We start from the raw sequence: 21,663 nt of genomic DNA, 5'->3' as shown, positions 1-21,663 counted from the left end.
CAGCTCCTGCCTGTTCTGTTGTAAACTATCTCAGAATCAGTGACTGAGCTGGATGAAAATGAGGTAACATTAAGCTTCTTTCTCACCCTTTTTTTCCCCCACACACAGTTTTAGGGCTCCAATTACAGTCAAGTGCTTTTCTTGCGTCTTTCTGTGGCCCAGGAGAGGCAGGGCACCCGTAGGTGCTGCAACCATTGCACCTGTACCTCCTGGTGAGGTTCCATTATGCTGGCCTCGCCAAAGCAGGGCTGAGCAGCAGGGGAGACAGATGGGATGAGGGTCAGGTTACCCCTGCTGCTGCTGCTAGCAAGGCCGGGCCAGGGTCAGAAAGCCCATGGTAACAACACAGACACACACACACAGATAAAAACCAACACCCACCACTTCTCCACAAAATCTGAGGTTACACAATTAACTGATGTGTTGTTGAGAGAGAGGGAGAAAAAAATCAACAACAACCATAGATCAGTAGAATTTCAAATTGATTTAATGAAATGTTTCAATTTTCACATTTCTAATAAAGATAGCAGGACTTCGGTCGTTAAAAACAGTTTGATATGTTGACAAGTAATGATGAAATCTTCAAGCTTTTTTTTTCCTCTTTCTCTTATACAAAGATTATATTACAGGCATTAATATATTTATAATCAGAGGACGCTGACGCCCTCAAATTTGACACAATGTACAAGGATTTCTAAAACGAGAAGAAAAGAAACAACATACTAGGACTAACACTAGCTCATTTTCTTCACGTATATAAGACACACAATCCTTATCTTGGTCCAAACTAACATCTCCAGCAACTAAGCCACCAAAAAGTGTGGGCACAGGCCCCCTTCAACAGACGTCAACTATAACCTACAATCTTTAGATCAGCATCCTGGGTGGATCTTTTAACTGGCTTTGGGGAAAACAAAAACCATAGATGTGATCCAGGCCTATATATCTATACATTCTTCAGGGGGAAAAAAAACAAAAAAAACAAAGACAAAAAAATAAAACAGGATTTAACTCTCACCACCTCCACCCTCCTGATGTTTGGATTCCGTTTTCTGTTCAGGGAATTAACAAACAAAAGGAGGCGAGGATCTGAGAGAAGGAGGAAAAATGACAGGTGAGCATGGGGAAAGTAAGGCATAGTAGTGCAACAGATGGGGATAGTGTTGCAGCTTGGGTGGAGCCCTCAGAGGGTGTGAGTGTACAATGTGTGTGTGTTTGTGTGTGTATGTGTGGGGAACACCTGGCTACCATGACAACACGAGCAGGGCAGGTTGGAGGAGTGAGTGAACTGGCCTGCCTGTTGCTAGGAGGGCTGTTAGAGTTCAGCTCTGGCATGCCACCTAAACCCAGCCCCCACCTCCCACCCTCTCCACCTCCAGCCCCTCACCCCCTCCTGTAGCCCTAGGAGGCGGCATGGGGAGAGTATCATGGGAAAGAGGAGGGGCTGGTGCCACTTGATTCCATTCACAGATAAAGACGAGGCAGTGCACCACCTGTAATAAAGACTAAAAAACAGAGAACCCCACGACTCCGAATCCATCTGTCGCCGTCGTTTTTGTTGTGGTGGGAAGCACAAGACACTGACCTTTAGAGACTTAGCGGAGGAAAACACTCTGTTTGAGACGGCTAACAAGGAGCTGTGAGGCAGGGCGGGCCATGATTCTCCTCGCATGATGAAGAAGAGAAACTAAAATCTGATTATTGGGAGCGGAGGTGGTGTGGGACAGACGTTACACAGGCACTGTGAGAAGCTCTCTCAGAAACTCACGCATACACACACACGCTCATCGACACACACACACATACATGCACACCAGTGCATGGAGTTAAGATTCACCTGAGGCTCTGGTGGTATTGTTCCTCTAAACAGCACACGAATACATAGAACGACACATCATCAAATAGTCCTCTCTATATACATCTAACAAACAGACATCAGCGAATAAAATTTAAAGCAATGTACATCCCAGAACAAAGAGAAACATTCTCATTAATCAATGACAGTGAGTGCAAAAACGTTGTTTGGGAACGTCGGAATGTCGATGTCTTAGCCTCACAAGACAGGGAAACTAATAGCGGAGGAAAGAGACAGGAGGAACTTATTCAATTACCGGACATGAGCCTATGTTAACGACATCAGAAAACAATTACAAACGCAGTCTTTTCTCATTCCACTGGAGTTGCATAAATCAAATCATGACACAATCCATCGGAATTCATTTAAAAAGGAAAATTAGAGTGATAAAAAAAACAAACCAAAAAAAGAAACAACCCAAACAAATTTCAATTCAGCTCAAGCTAGAAAGACGTCACTGATTGTCCACTCCAGGTTCAAAACAATTAAAAAGCCTCTGACTTGCACGTACTACAGGGACTCCGTGCCCATGAAGCCTGTGCAGCAGTGAGTACAAATCATTGTGGGGAGGTATTCCCCACTGCATCAGTCTTTTTCTCCACGAACGTGATCAAAACTGGTGCTACCGAGCAGGACGAAACAAAACAAAAAAAGAAACATCACCCCGTCACTAACTGAAGTGGCATCTTTGACACAGAAAGGTCGTGGCAGGTGCAAAAAGAGGTAAAAAGGCGGACACAGTTATAAATGGAAACAAATCCTTTGTGCAGTTTTAGCATGATGCCATTTACAGCTGTGTCATTCAGTGCTTTGTTACATTTAAGTGTTGAGATAGATGAGACACAGAAACAGGGTAAAGCAGTCTCCCATTCCCTTACTATAGTAAGAACTTTGTTTCTCCAGTGCATTGAGACTGCACTAGAAAATGAGAATAAAAATGACTTTTTTTTCTTTGTCACAGGTTGCTTTAAGACTTCTCAGTAAAGTCAAGTCTTCCTATGTTGCTGATTCTTAAGCTGAAACCACCAGGATGAACACAAATAGCTTAGTCTCATGTCCATCTCGATTAACGCACTTAAACACCACAACAAATGGAAATGTATCAGTGAAATCAATGATTGCCACTTAAATTAAAAATTGCAATATGCTCCAGTTACATGTTTATATGACACAAGATAAAACAACCAAAAACAATACACGCCCAAAAAAAAAAAAAAAAAAAAAAAAACACACAACAAAAAAAAACAACTCTTGCAGTCACAGCTGGGTGTGTGAGGTTCTTCGAGAAAAGATATTAAAGGCTGAACATCGGGAGGGGGGTGGGAGGGGAGAAAGGGTGAAAAAACTGAAGAGCTCAGTTGGAGGATTTGCTTATAGCGCTGGCTGATCGGCGGAGTTTTCCGGAAACTCGGTTCTTTGTGGCACGGGGCATGGTGGGAGAGACCTGGTCGACAGAAGAGTCCGTCGTTCCGGCTTGAGCGCCGGTGTCGGTGCTCGTGCTGCCGGTGAAAGAACCTGAGAGAACGAGATGAAGGGAGAGTTTGTAGACAGAAACAAACAAACAAAACCAGACGACGACGGAGAGACAGAGCTGGTTAGACATGGCAGGGACATGGACTTTGCGTAATTGTTGTATATCCCAGCATGCTTTGTCATGCATGTGGCTGCTCCCCAAACCACGATTATCCAGTTCATAGAATTTTCACCAACATTCACAAACTTAGAATGTAAACTGTAAAAAAATAAAATTAAAAAAATAAGGGTTAGGATTTGAGTTAGTTTTACCCTTGAAGTCATTAGAATAAAGATGTGAGAAAGCAAATAAAATATTTCAGAAATCACATGCCCTTTTCACATGCTTGTTAAAAGAACAGCTGCTTTTTTTCCCCCGATACAGTGTTTCCAGATGCTCATATGAAAAATTATAGGTAACCTTTGTAGCTATGGGCACAAAAAAAAAGAAGAAAAAGAAAAAGCATTCAGTTCGCAGTGTGACAGCAGAATGCTTTGAATGAAAATAAATTACACATAAGTCTCCTGTGTAAACATGTAGAGCGTTCCCACTGTCAAACATTGTCCTTTTTCAAAAAAAAAAACTTCACATCCATGATTACGGAACAGCAAACAGCAATAAGCTGGGAGGTGGGCATGAAATACTGGTGAGGACAATCAAGTATTGTGAACGCCGCCCTGACTTTCTCAGTGTGCCCCTGACCAAACCCAAACTGCGCAGAACCCCCCACCCCACCCCCATCCCCAGCCTCGGCCCCACGCCTCGAGTTTAAACAACTTTTTTGCTTTGTCGAGATGGCATCTGGTTGCCTATTTTCTTTCCTATCCTTTTATTTCCTGCCATTTTTTTTCTGAGGCATCTCAAGTTGCAGCGGCTAAAAGGAATGGCAGATGGCTGGAGTAACAGACACTCAGCAGCACAGTGGACACCGGCAGCATCCAGGGCCGCGGCTCACTGGGAGAGGAGGGCTGGGCTATGGATGAAACATTGGGTGTGTGTTTTGTGAAGGGCTAGAGGGGAGGTGAGGGGGGTCCGAACAAGCATTCTCAAATCTGCATATGAATATATATATACAGCATTCCCGTATTCTTCTACTCATTCCTACAGTACAGCTCTTTCTCTAACAAAACCAAACTCCAACTGTGTCTCCTGTAAAAAACATATGATAGACAGGAGGAAGGCAACCACCTATTTAAGCTAATATACACAGACAACACTGAGGTATAGTTCACCACCCACTCAACAGACTTCCCTTTTCGTTTAGCAGCCATTAAAAACAGTCATCACTCCCACTGTGGCACTTAGTGACTGTGGTTGCATCAGTTTCCAAATGATGTTCTTCTTTGTATGGTCTTATGTAAGAATTAATTTTTCGTCGTAAGTTACAGAGAGAAAAAATAACCGAGATCAAGAAGAGGCTAATGTGTCATCATTATCATCATTATAACCCAGCATTTCCGCTCCTTGCTCAGCCCAAACTGCCTTACAGTGAGGTTAATTTCAGATGGAACGAAGAAGGGAGAGACAGAGAGAGAGAAAAAAAACACACGAGTTTAAATGGCCCTGCAATCCCATTGGTCCCCTCTGCAGCAGTTCAAACAAGGCTTTGGATGACAAAGACGTCTTCCAGTGCGGCAGGTGTTAGTCTCAGAGTCTGCCCCAGGCAAACAGGCACACTCCAACAGGAGGAAATGAGGGGGGTGGAGGGACTGGGGGAGGAAAAAAAGGAAAGGAAAAAAAAAAGAGAAAAGTGTTTGCTGGGGGAAGAGATAAAGGCGCGCCACATGCAGAAGCGAGGGCCAGAAGTGTAGCCGTATTGTTCATGCTGCTACTTAGTCAGGTGCTAATTGTCCCCACTGTGCATCACTCTCAATTACCAGCCTGGCCTAAACAGTAGGATACCCCCCAAATAAACAGCCTGGTTTCTCTGTCCCCTTCCCTTTGTCAGAGCATTCAGTAAATAAAGCTTGGTTAGTACTGAATGAAAAAAGGAGGGGTGGGGGGGAAAACAGCCAGGATGAGTGAACGAGCGAAGGGTAGGTAGGCCGCTGGACGGAAACAAGCTTCCGGTCTGACTCGGGGCTTACCTTCGCCATAAACAGTATTTGGACCTTTAAGATATTTTTAATCTAAAAGGGAAAAACAGAGTAGAGCATCACGTGAGAGAGCAGTGGACACAGCGACACACACACCAAACCACAATGCATGAAAACACAACACGGTGCCGCTGAAAAGTCTGGAGTGGAGGGACGTCCAGGCAGCGCGTGTGGTGTTGTGGTTAGTTTTCGCTGGAAGGTTTTTAAAATTCAAACAAGGTTAGCTGATTCGGGTGATGAGTTAATCAACAAGTGTTTACAAAGACACCCCGAAGGCCAAAATGTCTGGTGGTACCTGAGGAATCTGTCCAACTCACAGATTTCGGTTCACAAATGAAATCCAAAGTACAAATGGTGGGCAGTTCACATGGCAACAACAGGCTGAGAAACATTTACCAGCAATTTCATGAGTACAGAGGGTTAGGGTGAGAGTACAAGATGCTGGGGGTCATCAGAGCTTTTAAGTTGTTTTATCCAATATACAGAAGTACTGGCTTGCTCATGTGCAGTTATTCGTTTTTAAAAGTTTAGAGAACAAACACAAAATAACAAAAACACTGACGACTGAGCAAAGCAGGTTTGACACGGTGAAGGCAGAGGATGGAGTCTTAGGTCCACGTGACAGATGGACTAGCTCATGCAGGAAGCTGTGGTGCAAGACTGAGGTTGCAAGGTGAGAGTGAGGTCGCATTCAGGATGGTGGAGGACGACGCTGTGGAGGATACTGACAAACCGAAAAAGGTACAGATATGGATGACTGACAGGAAAGGGCAGAGGTTAAATGTCTTACAACAAACACTCAAGTGCAAGAGCGCTTAGCAATTAGCATGCAGGATCTGTAGCTGAAATCGAGGCCTGCTTCGTTTTTACACAAGTGCAACCCCCAGTTATTGGATGATGGTGGGGTTCACAGTGACCTAAATGAATGAATGAATGGATGCTGATGGGCTGCGGCTGGGCGTCATGCCTAGTGTGGAGGAAGCAGGCAGAGTCTTACAGTCCAGTTTGGCCCAGGGGTACTCCATGTCCCAAACCATCCCCGGCCAACGCCTGCACGCTGTCATGGAGCATGGATGACATGTTAGTGGCAGCAATGGGAGCCAGAGCAGGATGGACAGATGGATTGGGTGAACTTGCATACAACCATACACACACTCACACACACAGGCACACTCGCTCACTCACACTGAAAAAAAGAACACTGTATGGGAGGGCAGTAGCACATTTGAGAAGGGTGAGAATGAGGAGCAGTGTCAGCCAGCCATCACTGCAACACTGAAGCTATATGCTTGATGGGACACAGAAGACCAGGCATGAAAGACCACAGTGATAAAGACTTATTCAGATGGATTATAAATGTGTCCTAAAGCATCAAACATGTCACGTTGTGGTTGGCCACAATGTAAACGCGTCCCAGAACACATGAAAACACATTCAAACAACTGTGGCAACTGAGAGAAGTTGCAAAAGATGAAACATTTAGATTAATCAATTAGTTGATTGACAGTTCTTCACTTTTTTTTTTTTTTACATTTTATACAATAACAAGATTAGTCAAGAAAAATAAGTCAGATCAATGGATAATAAAAGGAATTATTAGTTGCTGGAATGTATGTTTTCTTTTGAACACCTATGGTTTTAAAGCTCTGTTAAATTTCCCATTTACTTGTTTTGTTTTAATTAAACTTTAGTGAAGTTAGATGATGATCACACTTTAAATTTCAAACACAAGATATGTCCAAGGCTGCACCATAAAACAGATATACTGTAGATGTCTAAGTTCAGCCTTAGAAACACCCAGGTCTGTGGGTTGAGACAACTTTTGTCCACAGTTTATAAAGATGGACCACTGATGGGACCAGCACTACTTCAGAAGGATAGGCTCACATTCTTTTCTCAAGTCAGACAATTCTCACGTGCCTTAAGAGCATTGCTGGTTGCTGTAATTGTTCCTCCAGTCCATACACTTACATAGAAGCTGTGTTAGGAGGAGATCTGCGCTGGTTGCTGGTAACTAGGCTTTGAAAAAATGCGAAACTATCCTTTAAACATCTGCCTTCTTTAGAAACATTACAGTATTCTATGAGACAAGTGAGCACTGGATAAAATATGAATGGACAGACACACACACATAAACACACACCCTCATATTAATCTATTAATCTATTTACGTGTGCAGATTCCGGAGAAATACAAATTACCATTCAGAACGAGTTTCCGCAGCAGTGAGGGTGACACAACAGCCTCACAGACTTCATTATGTTACGGCCTCTCACATTAACCACAGCCTACGTACCGTGCTGTGAAACATTATTTTCAAGCCTGGCTAACCTCTCTGACCTGTGCCTGTCCAGCCACAGAGGAAGCCATGACTGAAATAGTTCTCAACACCAGCTACCTGAGGTGACAGACCAGGCTTTAAGCAATGACAACATTTTCTTGCTCTATATTCCTCTGGTGTTTTTCTGCTTTTATCCCTCAGTCCTTCTCTACAAGCTGCTTTGGCTCTGAGGACGAGAGGAGGTCAGTCTGGGGAGATTTTACACCTCTGCAGGAGACAGGGACAAACAGTATGGTAATCTGGCTGACCACCCCTTGCCTGCCTGAATATTGCACCTGCCATCCAACAATCTGAAGTCCTACACACACACACACACACACACACACACACACACACACACACACGATCACACACACACATACAGGCAGCAGGCAGTCTTGGAAATTCAGACAGTTAATTTTCACATGCCAACATACACGATAAAAATGTTACATAAACTTTAAAATGTCTATAAAGGCATATGAAGACTGACAGATTTGAAAATGACAAGATATTATGGTGTGGTATTGTGTAGCGCTTTCCTTGTCAAAACAGAGCGTGTGTCGGGATCCAATAGAGTGGAAAAGTGCAATCCTGTATTGATTTCAGTGCTGTTGCAGATCGATCAGAGCTGGTACAAGTAGGAAGAACAAGATAAGACACGTTTTCCATTCTATTCATCATGGACTGATAAGAGTGCTGTGCTGACATCCGCAAGCTGCTGTCTGGCAGTTGGATCTCTTAAGTGTTGGTGAATGAGCTCATGAAGTTGCACACACACACGCATGCATGCACTCACACAAACACACACACACACTCTGCAATCGTCATTTAACAAGGCTGCTTATATTCACAGGAAAGTAACTGCATAGAAAGATGCAGTTTCAAGAAGAGATGAACAAAGTAGTGTGAGTGGGGCTTGAGGAAGTGGAGAAAGCAGAGTGTTTGAAGTCAGTCGGATAGCGTGAAGAGCCGGGGCCCGCCGTTTGATATTCATCAACGAGCGTAGGCGTGGAAGAAGAGTGGAGAGAATGAGCGGGGTGGAGGGGGAGGCGACGGGGGCAAACAGGTGTGTTGGGGAGGAGGCGGAGGAAGAGACTAATATGGAAAAAGAAGCAAGAAAAGAGATGACGAAGACCGGGGAAAGAAGGCACAAGAGGGAAACGGAGGAGATGTGATGAAGCAGTCACGAGATGGAGAGACAGAAAGAGATGGAGTGGAAAGAACATAAAGAAGGATAGATTAGCACTTTGCTTCATTTCTCACCTGTCCCACTCATTGGATAGCCAGGAGAGGGGGAGAAGACCTGCGAGGCAAAGTCTTCAAAGGTCATGACCTCTCTGTGGTTCTGAACAATGGCCTCCAAGTAGAGCGCCCGCTCCTCATAGCTGGTTAGCTGTCGTTAAGGGATAAAACATGATAGCATAAAACAAAACAACAAGGTAAAGTTAGCCTTTATATCCAATTAAACCTGGTTCTCACAAAACAATCAGCGTTAAAACATCCATTTTTGTATTGCACAGTTCATCAGTTAGGGTCAAATCATAGCAACAGTTACAAATCGAATTTTTTCAGTGCCGCACTGCAGATATAACCTGTACTGTGGGAGCAAGCTGGGAGAGCGAGAGGCAGCTTTACTGGGCAGGGCGGCTCCACCATCAGCAGCCCAGCCAGAAGCAGAGATGGAACAATCAGCCATGCCACACAGCCCCAAATGAGAAAGCAGTCTCCAAAATAATCATAAAAAAGAAAGAAAGAATACATCACTACTGGCGTGATGCTTCGAACCTCTCCTCTCCCCCTCTCTCGTCCCTCTCTTCTCTCTAATAGAACCCCTGCTGCAGGCAGCATGTCTAGGACCACCCTCCCCGATGTGCTGCCTGCCACTTCTCCGTGCCATCAGGGGGAAAATTGGAGCCATTTGAAATTCAGAGTGACAAGCAGTGACTGGAGCCTGGGCAGCCAGCATGCAGGATGGATGGCCGGATTCGAAATGGGAATGCTCAAATAAATAAATAAATGAAAGAAATAAATAAATAAGCCCGCAAAATGGCTGCTGGGTGAGGGTGGAAAACATTCTGATGGCCATTATCATATCATTACCATAGATGTATTGTGCTAAGTCTGTAGTGGAATGGAGGCAAGTGCTGGATAAAATATGGTGTAGGGAACTATTGGAGCAAAAAGGTCTATGTGATGGCATAATGATAGTAAGCACTCTGAGATTTAACAGCGTGTGTGCATGTTTGACAATGAGCCTGATTATTCTCACGGCTGTCTGTTGTGGACGTGTTTCCTTGATTGACGGCACCTTACAAATTGCTTGACAAACACACATGCTCTTACTCTCAAACACACACACAGCTCTAGTCACTGTGCACTGATGCCCCCTCCCCTCCTCTCCCCCTCCCTCCCCCTCATCTCATTATGATTGCCAGGGTGGAGTGGCACTGGGCTGCTGCTGACGCCAAGGCTGAACCAGGCTGAGCTGAGATAGGCTGGACTGGACCGAGAGGCTCTGGTCTGGGTTAGATAGATAGGATGAGACAGTGACTGGGAAGGGGGCCTGCTGTGGGCACATGCCACCACAGCAGGGGCCAAGGCAGCCATGACCAATGGCTTTGAGGGGAACCGTGGCAAAGTGGGGGTGACGGGCACCTGAGCCGGGACACACTAGAGGGTGCGATGGCCAAGCTGCTCACAGGGACAGACAGAGATGGACACAGGGAAGAATAAGACAAAGAATAGGCTAGAAGAGAAAAAAAAAAAAAAGGTAGTAGGGCGGGTTTGGATACACATGTAAATGGCAGTGATGTTCAGGCCCACATGCCCTATGAAACAAATAATTACAATAACTTCTGAGCCTAATATTGTCTGTTTAACAGCAAAAACATGTAATAGCACTATTTTAAAACGGAAGGCAAAAATTAGAGAAAAATACTAGTAATGGGACGTTAAAATAAACATGTTCCTCAAATAGAAATACTTGACTCATTCTAAGGAAACATCTTAGGGAAGCCAGCTCTGCTCAGCGATTTTTTTCTGGCATTTCGCTGCAAAATGAGTGTCTCGGATAAACACTTGAACACTTGTCAGGACAGAACACCAAGAAATCCATTAAAATAAAAGCCCATATTTCCCACCTGAAGGAGGAAAGGAGGAATGGAAAGGCAAGAAAAAATATATATAAGGAATTAAAGACACCAAAAGACTTGTCAGCTAATATAGTGTACCTAATACAGCATTCTTTACAGGGCCAACATCTCCATTTCAGAGATGCAGAGCAGCATGACTTTAAGCACATAAAAGCACTTCCCCGTGAGCTCTATATCTGTCTTCCAGTCATAACCAGACATGCAACATCACTGTTTTCTGTCACTTGCTGGAAACAGTGTTGGACAAAGAGTGGGCATCCCAGGCTCTGCTGCCATGGTAACTTGGGTCACAGCTCTGTGTGGTGGGTCATATCCAGGGTTTTATGGATGAGAGAGAGAGAGAGAAAGGATGTTTGTGTAAAATTAAAGAAAGAAAGAAAGAAAGAAAAAAGAAAGAAAGAAAAAAATAACAAAATGTGCTCAGATAAGTGATAAGTAGAAGACATAATTTAGGAGAAGGAAGGACTTGATGAAAAGAAATGAGAGAAGTTAGAGGGAAGGCAAAAAATAAAAGACAAGGAAGGATAAAGAGAGAAAAAGAGAACCTCAGCACAGCGTGGGTCAACAGAGCCATATGGCTGTCCATTATCAGAGATGCAGATGACTGGAGGCCTGTTATTGAGATTCCTAAAGCAAATATTGACTCCAGCTGGAGCAGACGCTCTCTCTGACTCTGACACACGCCTCTCCTTCACTACTTCCTTCCGCTGCCCTCGATCCAAGTTAGACAAATGGATTATAGCGGGTGAGAAAAAAAAAAACTTCAAAGAATAAAATAAAGGGAGAAAGTGTAGAATTATCCAGAGATGAGGGAAAGTATATGACAGGCAGGGAGAAGGACAGGCGCTGAGGGAGGGAGACTAATAAAAGGTATTTTGGAGACGAGTGAAAGCGAGAGCCATAATCAGCTCATTTAAGTAAATGTACGATGCTATCGGTGGGTAAAAAAAAAATTGCTGCACAGAAATCAGACCTGATGCACAGTGAGGAGTAATCTTGCCTTCTTTCTCTCTCGCACTCCCTCATCTTTCTGCTTGTCTCTAATTGCTAAGCCACGGGCACAGCTTGTTCCCCTGCATATGCACAGATGCTTCTTCCTCCACGCTGTAACTTAATCAAGGGATATGTCCAGAGCGGTGACGCAAAGACTATGTCCATGTCATGGACACCAAACCCGTTGACACCGACCTACTTTTGGGGAGGAGAAAAAAAAAAAGAAAAGCTATACTTACTGCTGATGAATGAGAGCGTCATGTTTATGACAAACTTCTCTGGAAAAGGTGGATCATAAAATTTAAAATGTTATACTTAAAAATGAAATGTGCTATGAAAGCCTTCCTGATGAACTCTATTACTGTATCGCAATACTGCTCCACCATATACTCTGCTATAAAAAATTCTCATAAAGCCAGGGATGAAATACAAAAAGGGAAATGCAGACAGGTTTACATTTCCACAGATGGACTGCAACTCAAGTCACCCGTGACATAACTGTCATTTACAGCTGGACTGGGCGGACAAGCAAGACAGGGCAGTGTGTGGGAGGAGAGTGTTGCGCCACTTTGGGAATTTCCAAGGAACCCCTATGTTCCAAGCGGCTGCATTCCCATTAGGGAGAAGAGAGGGAGACCGATGTAATGTCTATGGAGCGTGGCAACCATCGGGATAGTAACAAGAAAAAAAAATCTTCCATTTCTGAGTTCATGTAAAACAACTTTAGCTCAAAGACTGATATCTGGAGGCATGTAGGTTGTGGTAAGAGAGTTATGAAGGTGGGGAGAGAGTAGACGTTATAAAGGTAAAAGAACAAAACCAATCTATTAACTACAACATTTACACATCTAGGATAATATTTTAGTGGGTAACTGTGCTTATCCTCCTTATCCTTTGCTTGCTGTCTCTTTCTTTTACCACTAGTTGTGACAAACACAGTGACCTATGGTTGGCAAGTGTCCGAGTGTAGGTATGTATCTTAAAACACACACACTAGTACACAAACACACAAACTGTCACTTACAAGACAAAAAATAGATGGTGCATGTGGCTGAAAAAAAAAAAGACAGTCTAAAAGCATTACACCTGTGAAGCCATATGTGCGCATGTACATGAGTCAACATACATGTACATGCATATGTATTTGTGGGTGTGTGCACGTATGTATACATATGCATGCGTGCCGTCCAGATGGCAGGGGGGTGGCTCTGGGGGAATGGTTGGGGGTCAAGCATCTTTGTGGATCAAAGCCAAGGTCAGGGCAGCTGCAGTGGCCCATGTTCAAGGTGAATGGAGGCCTCAGATGGCTCTTCATTAGCAGGCTGCTCCATCCCTGCTGGACCTCATCGGCCAACCACCACCGACCCTCATCATCATCTCTCTCCCCTTTTCTCTCTCTCTGTCCACAGGGACCTGTCTTGAAAATGCCTGTCCACTGGGATCCATTTTTGCCCCGTGTGTAACCCCCACCCAGTGCATGCATACACGTACACATGCTCACACGAGCGCTTGTGCATAAGTAGGCACACAGGCCCAACGCGCGCACACACACAATAAGATCCTCCACCCAAAGGAGCCTATGGTGACCTCTGAACTGATGTCTCTGTGGAAAGCAGCATCCTGACCATCCAGCCCCAGTCTTTGTGTTGCTCAGTTCCCCTGCTGACAAAAGCCCTCAAGTCAACACACACAGCCAGGAGGGAAATCATGGCTTCAGATGGTGCTCCTTTACCTAAAGGTACTCTGAACGTTAACCATTTATTCAAGCCATGTGTACGTATTTCCGTTCTTACAAAACATTGGATTTTAAAATCATCAATCTTTGAACCTGCATCATTAACATCCATGTTTACAAGTGCTAGCGGTCAAATTCCCCACTCCTTGCTAGTGCCTTATAAGGTATCGTAATGCATACTCTCCACCAACTGTCATTTAATGGAAAGGCAGGAATGTTTATCTCTTCACCTGTGTGCTCCTGATCATACATGTGCATCCTTGTGCTTGTGTTAGGGCGGCATAGCATACAAACTGAAAAAATCTCAACTTCAATAAAAGGCCCCATAGTTCAAAGAGTAAAACCAATTCATGACATTCAGATCTTTAAGCCGACCTATGAGGCAGAAGTGCACTGAGACACAGACTCTAGAAATTTATTAACAAAATTATTTAAGATCTGAAGGATCATAAGAGCCAAGGGTGTTCCATCACAGTCACATGCAATGTGACTATTGCATGAGGATTCTGTCTAGAGTTTACCATGTGGCCTAAGTCAATTGGTGTCATACATCACAGTGGGTCTTGGTCAGGAGACGACCAAGACCCACTGTGTGACAAGCCCATCTGGAGTTTGCCAAATGGTAGTTCAAGGATTCTGAGAGCATAGCGGGACAAAAAATGATTTGATCTCAATGCCCGGTGGCCAAGTGTCCTTGAGTAGGTCTGTTAAAATCCCAGACTGGAACTCTGTTTTGTGCTTTATTCACACAAAGCCATAAAAGATTGTGTAAAAATAGTTTTGGTAATCGTCTAAACTCTTAGTTTGCAGCGACTTCACAGATGAACAAAAAGAACGAGACAGACGGAGACAGAGACTCGCACACAGTTAATCTGCTGATAAGGCAGGGCAGGGGGGGTGAAGGTCGAGATTAGGGAAAGGAGCATTAGAAGGGGTCTTAGAAGCCCCATACTGACATTTCACTACTTAAGCTCCATTTCTATCCACTTCTAAGTCAAGGAAGTTGGATGACGAGCGCAAGGAGGTGCAGAGAAGGTGATGGGCCACTCTCCTTTTGTCTGATAACACGATGAGCTCCTATTAGTGCACTGCTTGAAGTTGTCATAGTAAAAACTGACAAAACAGATGGAAGAAAGGAGATGTGGGAAGCAATCCAGGTTCAAGGTAAATTCTGAACATTAGATATTGCTTTAAAACACTGTGGGCAAATGATGCCTTGTTCCCTTTAGAAAGTGTGCAAATGACATCTTTGAGAAACACTGTCAGTGAAGGAATGCTGATTAAAGTGTAACATAAATTTTCATTAAGCTGAAGTAAAAAAAAAACAAAAAAACAAACAAAAAAAAAAAACTGACCATCACACCTTATGATTCTGGGAGTTTTACCTGAAGAACATTAAAAAAAAAAAACTCAAGGCCTGCAACACCCCCACCCTCTGCCATGAATGGGGAGAAACCACACCTACGCTCCTCGGGCCTCCATAGCAGCAGCCAAGGTTAATCCTGTTTGTATGAGCGCTGGTGGTAAAAGGGGCTCTTGTAGTGAAGAGGGACAGTTTAGAGATGAGGTAAAGGGTGCCTCTAGGTGCTTGACCCCCTCCTCTCTTAGCCCCACATCTGCCCATTAACCTGGGCCAGTCAGCTTGACCTTGGCGAGGAGAGGAGCTCAGGAGTAGCTCACAGCGCCATTGACTCCCAGCAGTCACATAATTGGCCTGTTAAGAGGAAAGGATTGGGGAGTGCTTGGTTGTGCCGGAGTGCCAGTGCAAGCAGGGTGAAAAAAAAAAAGCAGATGTGGTCATTATTTTTTGGTGAAAGGCACAGTACCCCACCTGCACACTTATAGCAGCATTGCTGGATATCACACAGATACTATCCATCCATATGGATACAATTACGGATTACGTCTGCTGCTTAGTTGGTGACCTAAGAGGAAAAAGGTGTCAGAACCGAAAAATGACTGGGAAGCTGACTGAAAGCCAAGACAGACACACCTTTAAATGACATATATAAAGGCTGTTGTTACCAGTCATTACACTGAGCACCAAAGGAGGCAATGAAAGCAGCCTGGTGTAACATGAGCGTTTTAAATCAACAGGGGATTACAGTGCCATCTCCAGGAGGCATTGGTATGGAGAAATGGATTTGACTACATATGGATGAACTGTTACTCATTCTGGAAAAGGAGTTAAGAGGCAGAAAATGGCAAAATGGCAGGGAAATGTGCATGAAGAGGAGAAGGACTGGTAAAGACACAAAAACAGGGGATAGAACTATGGAAAAAGAAGGTGAAGATGGGAAGGAGGGAGGAGGGGGAGATGGAAAAGAGGAAGGGAAGAAAGGGGGATAAAGCCGTGCAGGTGTTGATTGGAGAGAGGCCGGGCGGTGAGTGCCAGCGGTACCTGTTGTCACAGCGAGGGCTGAGGTGTGAAGCTCGTCTCAGCAGAGGCCCTCAGAGGTGTGAGGTGATTATGGGAAAACGGGGCGAAAGACAGAGACATTTAGACAGAGAGACACAGGGAGAAAGAAAGATGGGGACAGAGAGAGTGAATGTGGCAATAAAGCTGGCTGCAGGAATAATGGCAGAGTGGGAAGGAACAACAGATTGAGACAGATAAAGTGAGAGCGGGTATGACAGAAACTAGCCAGTAGGGTGATTGTATAGTGTGTGTGTCTGTGTGTTGGTGTGTGTGTGTATGTGAGTCCCACTCCCATTTTACATGGCAGCTACTCAAACCTTGGTGTCTCATTAAACAGCTTTTTGCTGTAGACACAGGAGCAGGACAGAAAACGCCTGAATGTGTCACAGATGCATTATGATGAGTGGAGGTGTTTGTGTGCCCATTTTCTGGGTGAGCATAGATATACACAACATCAGATGCTCTAGAGGAATAGCTGGTTTCAGAGAGTTTTAACAAGTAGCCTAATTAGAAGCACGGCCAGGAAACTGGAGCTCGGGAGCCCCATAGGAGTTGGGTCAAACTGTAAGCCCAGGTTAATGACACCTCCTGAGGGGAGAGTTTCCCACAGCAAGAGCTTTGTAAGCTCCAACCTCCACACCTCTCTACCGTCCATCTGGCATTCAGACAGCGGGATGGGAAGTTATGGCCGTGACATCACTCCTAACCTGTGACATCATCACTGCCCATCAGTGATTTCACACAGGTTTGCCACAGTTGCAGACAAAATCTGATGTCTGCTAGCTGGCATGACCGACCAGGTTATTTATGAGCTGACCGGAGGAAGTAGTCACCCATTTTCTTAAGTCCCCCACCATTCCTCTTGGGGACACTAAAAATCGATTTCTGCTCCACAACAAATCATAAGACCAGCATCTACACCAAAGTCAGTGCTGACCCCTAAACTATGCTAGGACACACTGATCGGAGGGGGGGTTCACAGAATATAAATGATAAAGCGACAAGTCATCCTCACACACCAGAGATACAGGACAGTCACAAGATGAACTGGTGAAATCATAATTTGTTGCATGGTTTGTTCATCCCAACATAACTGCTATCAAAGCCTACTGGGCCTGTGTATTCAGATGAGCCGAGTCTGTAACCAATCTCCTTTTCAAAGGACTCTGGTCTCCATTGATGAGTCTTAGCGCAGCAGCCTTAGATGTGAGACACAATGGATCGACATGATTAATCAAACACAGGCCCATTATAGCCAGACAGTCACACAGGCCTCCATCGTGCATTAACAGAAAGTCATAATAAGATGAGCTACAAAAGGCTGATAGGGATGAAGATTAACAGATACAGTTCTTTGACTGGCTTGGTAAGAGTTCTCTCTGAAGCTGTCCTTTGTCAGTGATGATGACCAGAGTGACATGAATGCCACAGCCTTCTGTAAACATTATTAGGTCAGGACAAAGGTGGGCATCTTATGAGCTATCTGAGGTGAATATGCATCATATTTTCCTTCAGTTCCTGCTATTTGACTTGTTCAGAATCAAGGCAGGGAACAACGGCATCTATCTGATCTCAATTTGAACTTTTAATAAAAAAAGTCAAAGATGAGACAGGGAAGGGGCGTGCTGGACCCAGACTTTCATTGGAATCCATCTGAATATCTATGAGGCATTTCACCTCTTCTTTCTTCCAACCTTCATGAAATATATAGCGCGATAATTATTGTCAAGCTACACACTCAGGTTCTGTCCATCTGTACCCACCTCAAAGCACAACAGCAATCAAAGTATACTCATGTTCTACAATCTATTTGACACATCTAGAAAACTAGTGTGACACTTAAATTGCAAGACGAGCGTGCCAACTCTGGGTCAGGCCAAATGGCTCTGATCTTAACCCTGTGATAACACCATTCAGTCAAGTGCTGATGAAATATTAAAAGAAAATAAACAGAGGACTCTGCAATTTTAATGATGCGTGTGGCACGTGCAACAGAATAACTGTGATGCGTTACAGCCAGGCATCTCTGTCTCTTGTTCCTCCATTGCCCCCTCTGTGAAAGGTTCATTGGGCCAATTAGGCTGCCTGGCCTTATGCAAAATGCCAGGCATTTAGCGGGAATGATAATGATTAGCGCTAGGTTACATATGATCACAGCTGTCGTGAATGCACAGAGCAGAGAAGGTTTGTTACTGAGGGACAAGAGTGATTTCTCATTTGCCCTCATATCTGCATTTCGGACATATTTCAATCAATGCCATTGTGATTACAATAAGATATGGACTGTCTAAAAAATTACATATGCAGACACCGGCCCGTCTGGCCAACTTGTTTGTATCATTTTGTCAAAATGGTGTTAATGATGATCACTGAATATGCTGTTGCTGAAGGGTTAGGGATATAATGTAAACATCCTTTGTTGCAAGACAAATTTTTCCTTACAATGTGCACTTAGCCCAAAAACAAGTCTGTAACAGCTTCTGTCAGTCAAACAGATGCAAATCCATGCAGGTCTAACATCTGAATTACATTTAGCTGTTTGGTCGTTTAATCGAAGCACTCCCCAATGCTCAATCCAATTTCATTTATTAAGACTGTATAACTGGAATGATCTAGCTTCAAGAATTGATGAAGGAACTGATGACTGTTACACCCCAGCCTACCCAATGAATTCATTTGAGGATTCACAGTATGTAAGCATTACTTAATGTGTTGCAAAAACAATTAATGAGAAATACCTTCCAACTGGGCTGAATTTCACAACCGTTTTGCGTACTACTTACATACAGATGTGTGTGAAGTGAGGATCTGAGTACAGAATACTCTTTGGCTACTCATAGTTACATTACTTGGTACACACTATTTAGCATATTCTAATTTCTAGCGGGAACTTCAATACTTGTTTAAATTTGTAGAGCATCACCTTAATACTATGAATAAAGCTGTGTTAGCTTCCTGTTAGCATCCCATCAAAGAACATGTAAAGTCATTGGTACTGAATGTGGCTCCTACACCTCTCAATATCCCCAACAGAAGTTGGGGATATTATTTATGACACAGCAAAAGGTATCAAAGAGCTACACGCTTATCATGGATTTAACCTGGGGGATTTCTCAAAAGTATCTGGATCTCAGGGGTTCAGCTTAGGTGAATTCTTGATTACTCTTAAAGCATCAGTTCTCCGCTTAGTTCTCCTGTGTTCTTGTTTGGTAACAGTCATTAAACTGGTTAGATTAGACTGACAAAAATACGGCGACTGATGATTCTAATAGTTGTGTTATTTAAACTCTGAAGGTTATCTTGACTGAGTTATTTACTTGCTTTAGTGGTGATCTGATGATCAAAGTAGGTCAATATGTGAAGGAATTTTTATTATGTCAACTCATAGGTCACGTCTTATGAACCACGTTTAGTGTCTGTTTCCTTCACAATCTTTGCAGTTAACCATATAGCATAATACCCAAGCTTTTTAATTCTGTTCGGCTTTATAGTTATTACATTAATCTCTTCTTCTTTCTGTTAATCAATGTGTTATCTATACAAAACCTGCTGTAAGTTTGAGACAGCATATTAAGGCAAAGAAAAATACAGGATTGTGCATTGTCATTTAAGTAAATGGAAAATATTTTGAAGATTACAACAGAAGTGATTTTCTTGATACATTTCCTCAATACTACGCCTTTGATATATTTAATGTCAGTTCAAAGGAATAATCTTAAAGCTTCTTCAGTTAGGAAGGTGAAGATGTCCAGGCAGAGTGCAGCGAGATGCTGGAGAGACTTTCAGCACAGGAAAGACAGATGGCACAAACTCACACACAGGACAGGCCCTGAATTAGCTACTGCTACTGTCATGAAAAAGTATGTTTAAGTCTGGTCCATTTTTCTGTTTGGTGTTGTCAACAGCTGAATTGCACATTGAGATGGTGGTTTGTAGGTGGAGGGGATGGGGGGGGGGCTTCTGCTTGCTTATTTGTAAAAGTCACCGCACGCCATGGATTTATACACACATAAGCATGCACACAGAGAGAAACCCACACACAAAACCTTGGGCAAAAAAAGAAAATGGACTTCTGTGTTGGCAACAGCTTTTTCCTAATCCTCGCCCCTGGGCTATATTGTGCAGTCAAGCAGGCTATTACATGGCAACAATTAGGGGGGCTGGAGCCCAACACCTGGTCGTCTCCTATTCTGGCCCTTCAGTGGCAGCTGACTGTACAGTCTCACAGCCAGGTGGCCCTCCTTCAATGACATTAGCTAGTCACTCCAGGGTTAATCAGGAGCCTGCCATCATCCAGTGGGCATGCATTGAGCTCCATTCAAACTGGAAGCTTTTATGGGGAAAAGGGATGATGGAGGCAATGTTGTTATAAAAACTTGTTCAACTGAAGATCTCAGACAGAGGGCCCAGATAATCAAAATGAACTTGGGGGAGGGGTTAGGGCCTCTCGGATTCGTGGCCTAAGTGCGGTGCACTGCCTTGATTGGCTCAAGCGAAGCTCGCGGCACGTCAACTGTGCATCCTGCAGATTATAATGGACCTTTTCATGGGTGGACAAAAACAGATGGAGGAGCGGGAAGTGCTATACATCCAAGCAGACGGGTGATGGTGTGGGGGGAGGGAAACGGGATTTTGTCAAAGTCGGCAGATACAAAAACAAGTGGGTGTAGCTAGAGCGGCCCCGGCCATATCTGCCTGCACAAAGCCCCATTCCAAAGCCCCCTGGCTTCGAGATCTGAGGGTAAATAACACTCATTAGAATAACAAAAGCTATAGATTTGTACCCCAATCAGCTAGAGTCTCATCAATAGTAATTAGAGGCTATACATAACTAATGAAGATGTGTACACTACATTAAACAAAGGTACCGAGAGCTGCTGTGTATCTGCACAGAGTGTTGGATAAGTGGATGTCTGCTCCACAAAGCTTTTCTTACATTTCAAACACAACAATAAGAGCAAGCAGTTGAAATAATGAAAACAGAGAAATGATAATCTTGTCATATGAGTCCTCATTCTATCGTTATACAGTATGACAATGTAAGTTTTTTAGATAAGATGGACCCACTACTCGAATGTGCTGTGCGGGTTTCTATAACCAACAATACTTCCTCTTTGTTCGACATCAGACTCAATATTGTTACAGCCTGTTGCAGTGGAGACGCACAAGAAGATTTTGCCAATATTTCTCAGTGCTTCTCTTTCAGCCACAACCACCACTTGACAATGAAACAGACTATCAGTATTAACACATCAAAGGCTGCTTTCTGTAAGAAGAGGCAGACAATGCACAGCAATACATACTTAAATGTTTTGTTTTTGTTATTGCTTTGTTTGCCTTGCCTTGTCTGTTAATGCAGAAAATTCCATTTAGTGCAAAAATGCAAATGCTGTGAGGCACAAGGACATCCTCTAAAAGAGAACAATGGCCACAGGCCAGCGGAGGAGCAGACACTGCCTTTGAACCATTTAAAGAGGCATTAATGTGCAACTTATAAATAATCAACTAATTCCTTCTTAAAACACCCAATTAAGTCTGTGACATTAAAAGCAATGCAGCCTTATTAAAAAAAGCAAT

At 43.7% G+C, this 21,663-nt stretch overlaps 1 protein-coding gene across 4 annotated transcripts in view; it reads right to left on the bottom strand.

Moving 5' to 3' along the window:
* Positions 1-475: 475 nt before the first annotated feature.
* Positions 476-21,663, bottom strand: part of ralgapa2 (Ral GTPase activating protein catalytic subunit alpha 2) — an 88,794-nt gene continuing 67,606 nt past the window's right edge. For 2 of the 4 annotated variants that reach the window (XM_041060166.1, XM_041060169.1), the window contains 2 exons: positions 9,051-9,172; positions 476-3,370 (listed from right to left, as the gene is read on the bottom strand). In XM_041060166.1, coding sequence (XP_040916100.1) covers positions 3,210-3,370; positions 9,051-9,172 — 283 coding nt within the window. In that variant the 3' untranslated portion in view covers positions 476-3,209. Of the gene's footprint in view, positions 3,371-5,455; positions 6,189-6,461; positions 6,522-9,050; positions 9,173-21,663 lie in introns of all 4 variants that reach the window. The other 2 variants (XM_041060170.1, XM_041060167.1) reach the window with 2 other exon arrangements.

Source organism: Toxotes jaculatrix, chromosome 17 (genome assembly GCF_017976425.1).
Source record: "Toxotes jaculatrix isolate fToxJac2 chromosome 17, fToxJac2.pri, whole genome shotgun sequence".
Taxonomy (NCBI): domain Eukaryota; kingdom Metazoa; phylum Chordata; class Actinopteri; family Toxotidae; genus Toxotes; species Toxotes jaculatrix.
Note: the sequence above shows the minus strand (reverse complement) of the source record. Positions and strands in the feature narration are given on the sequence as shown.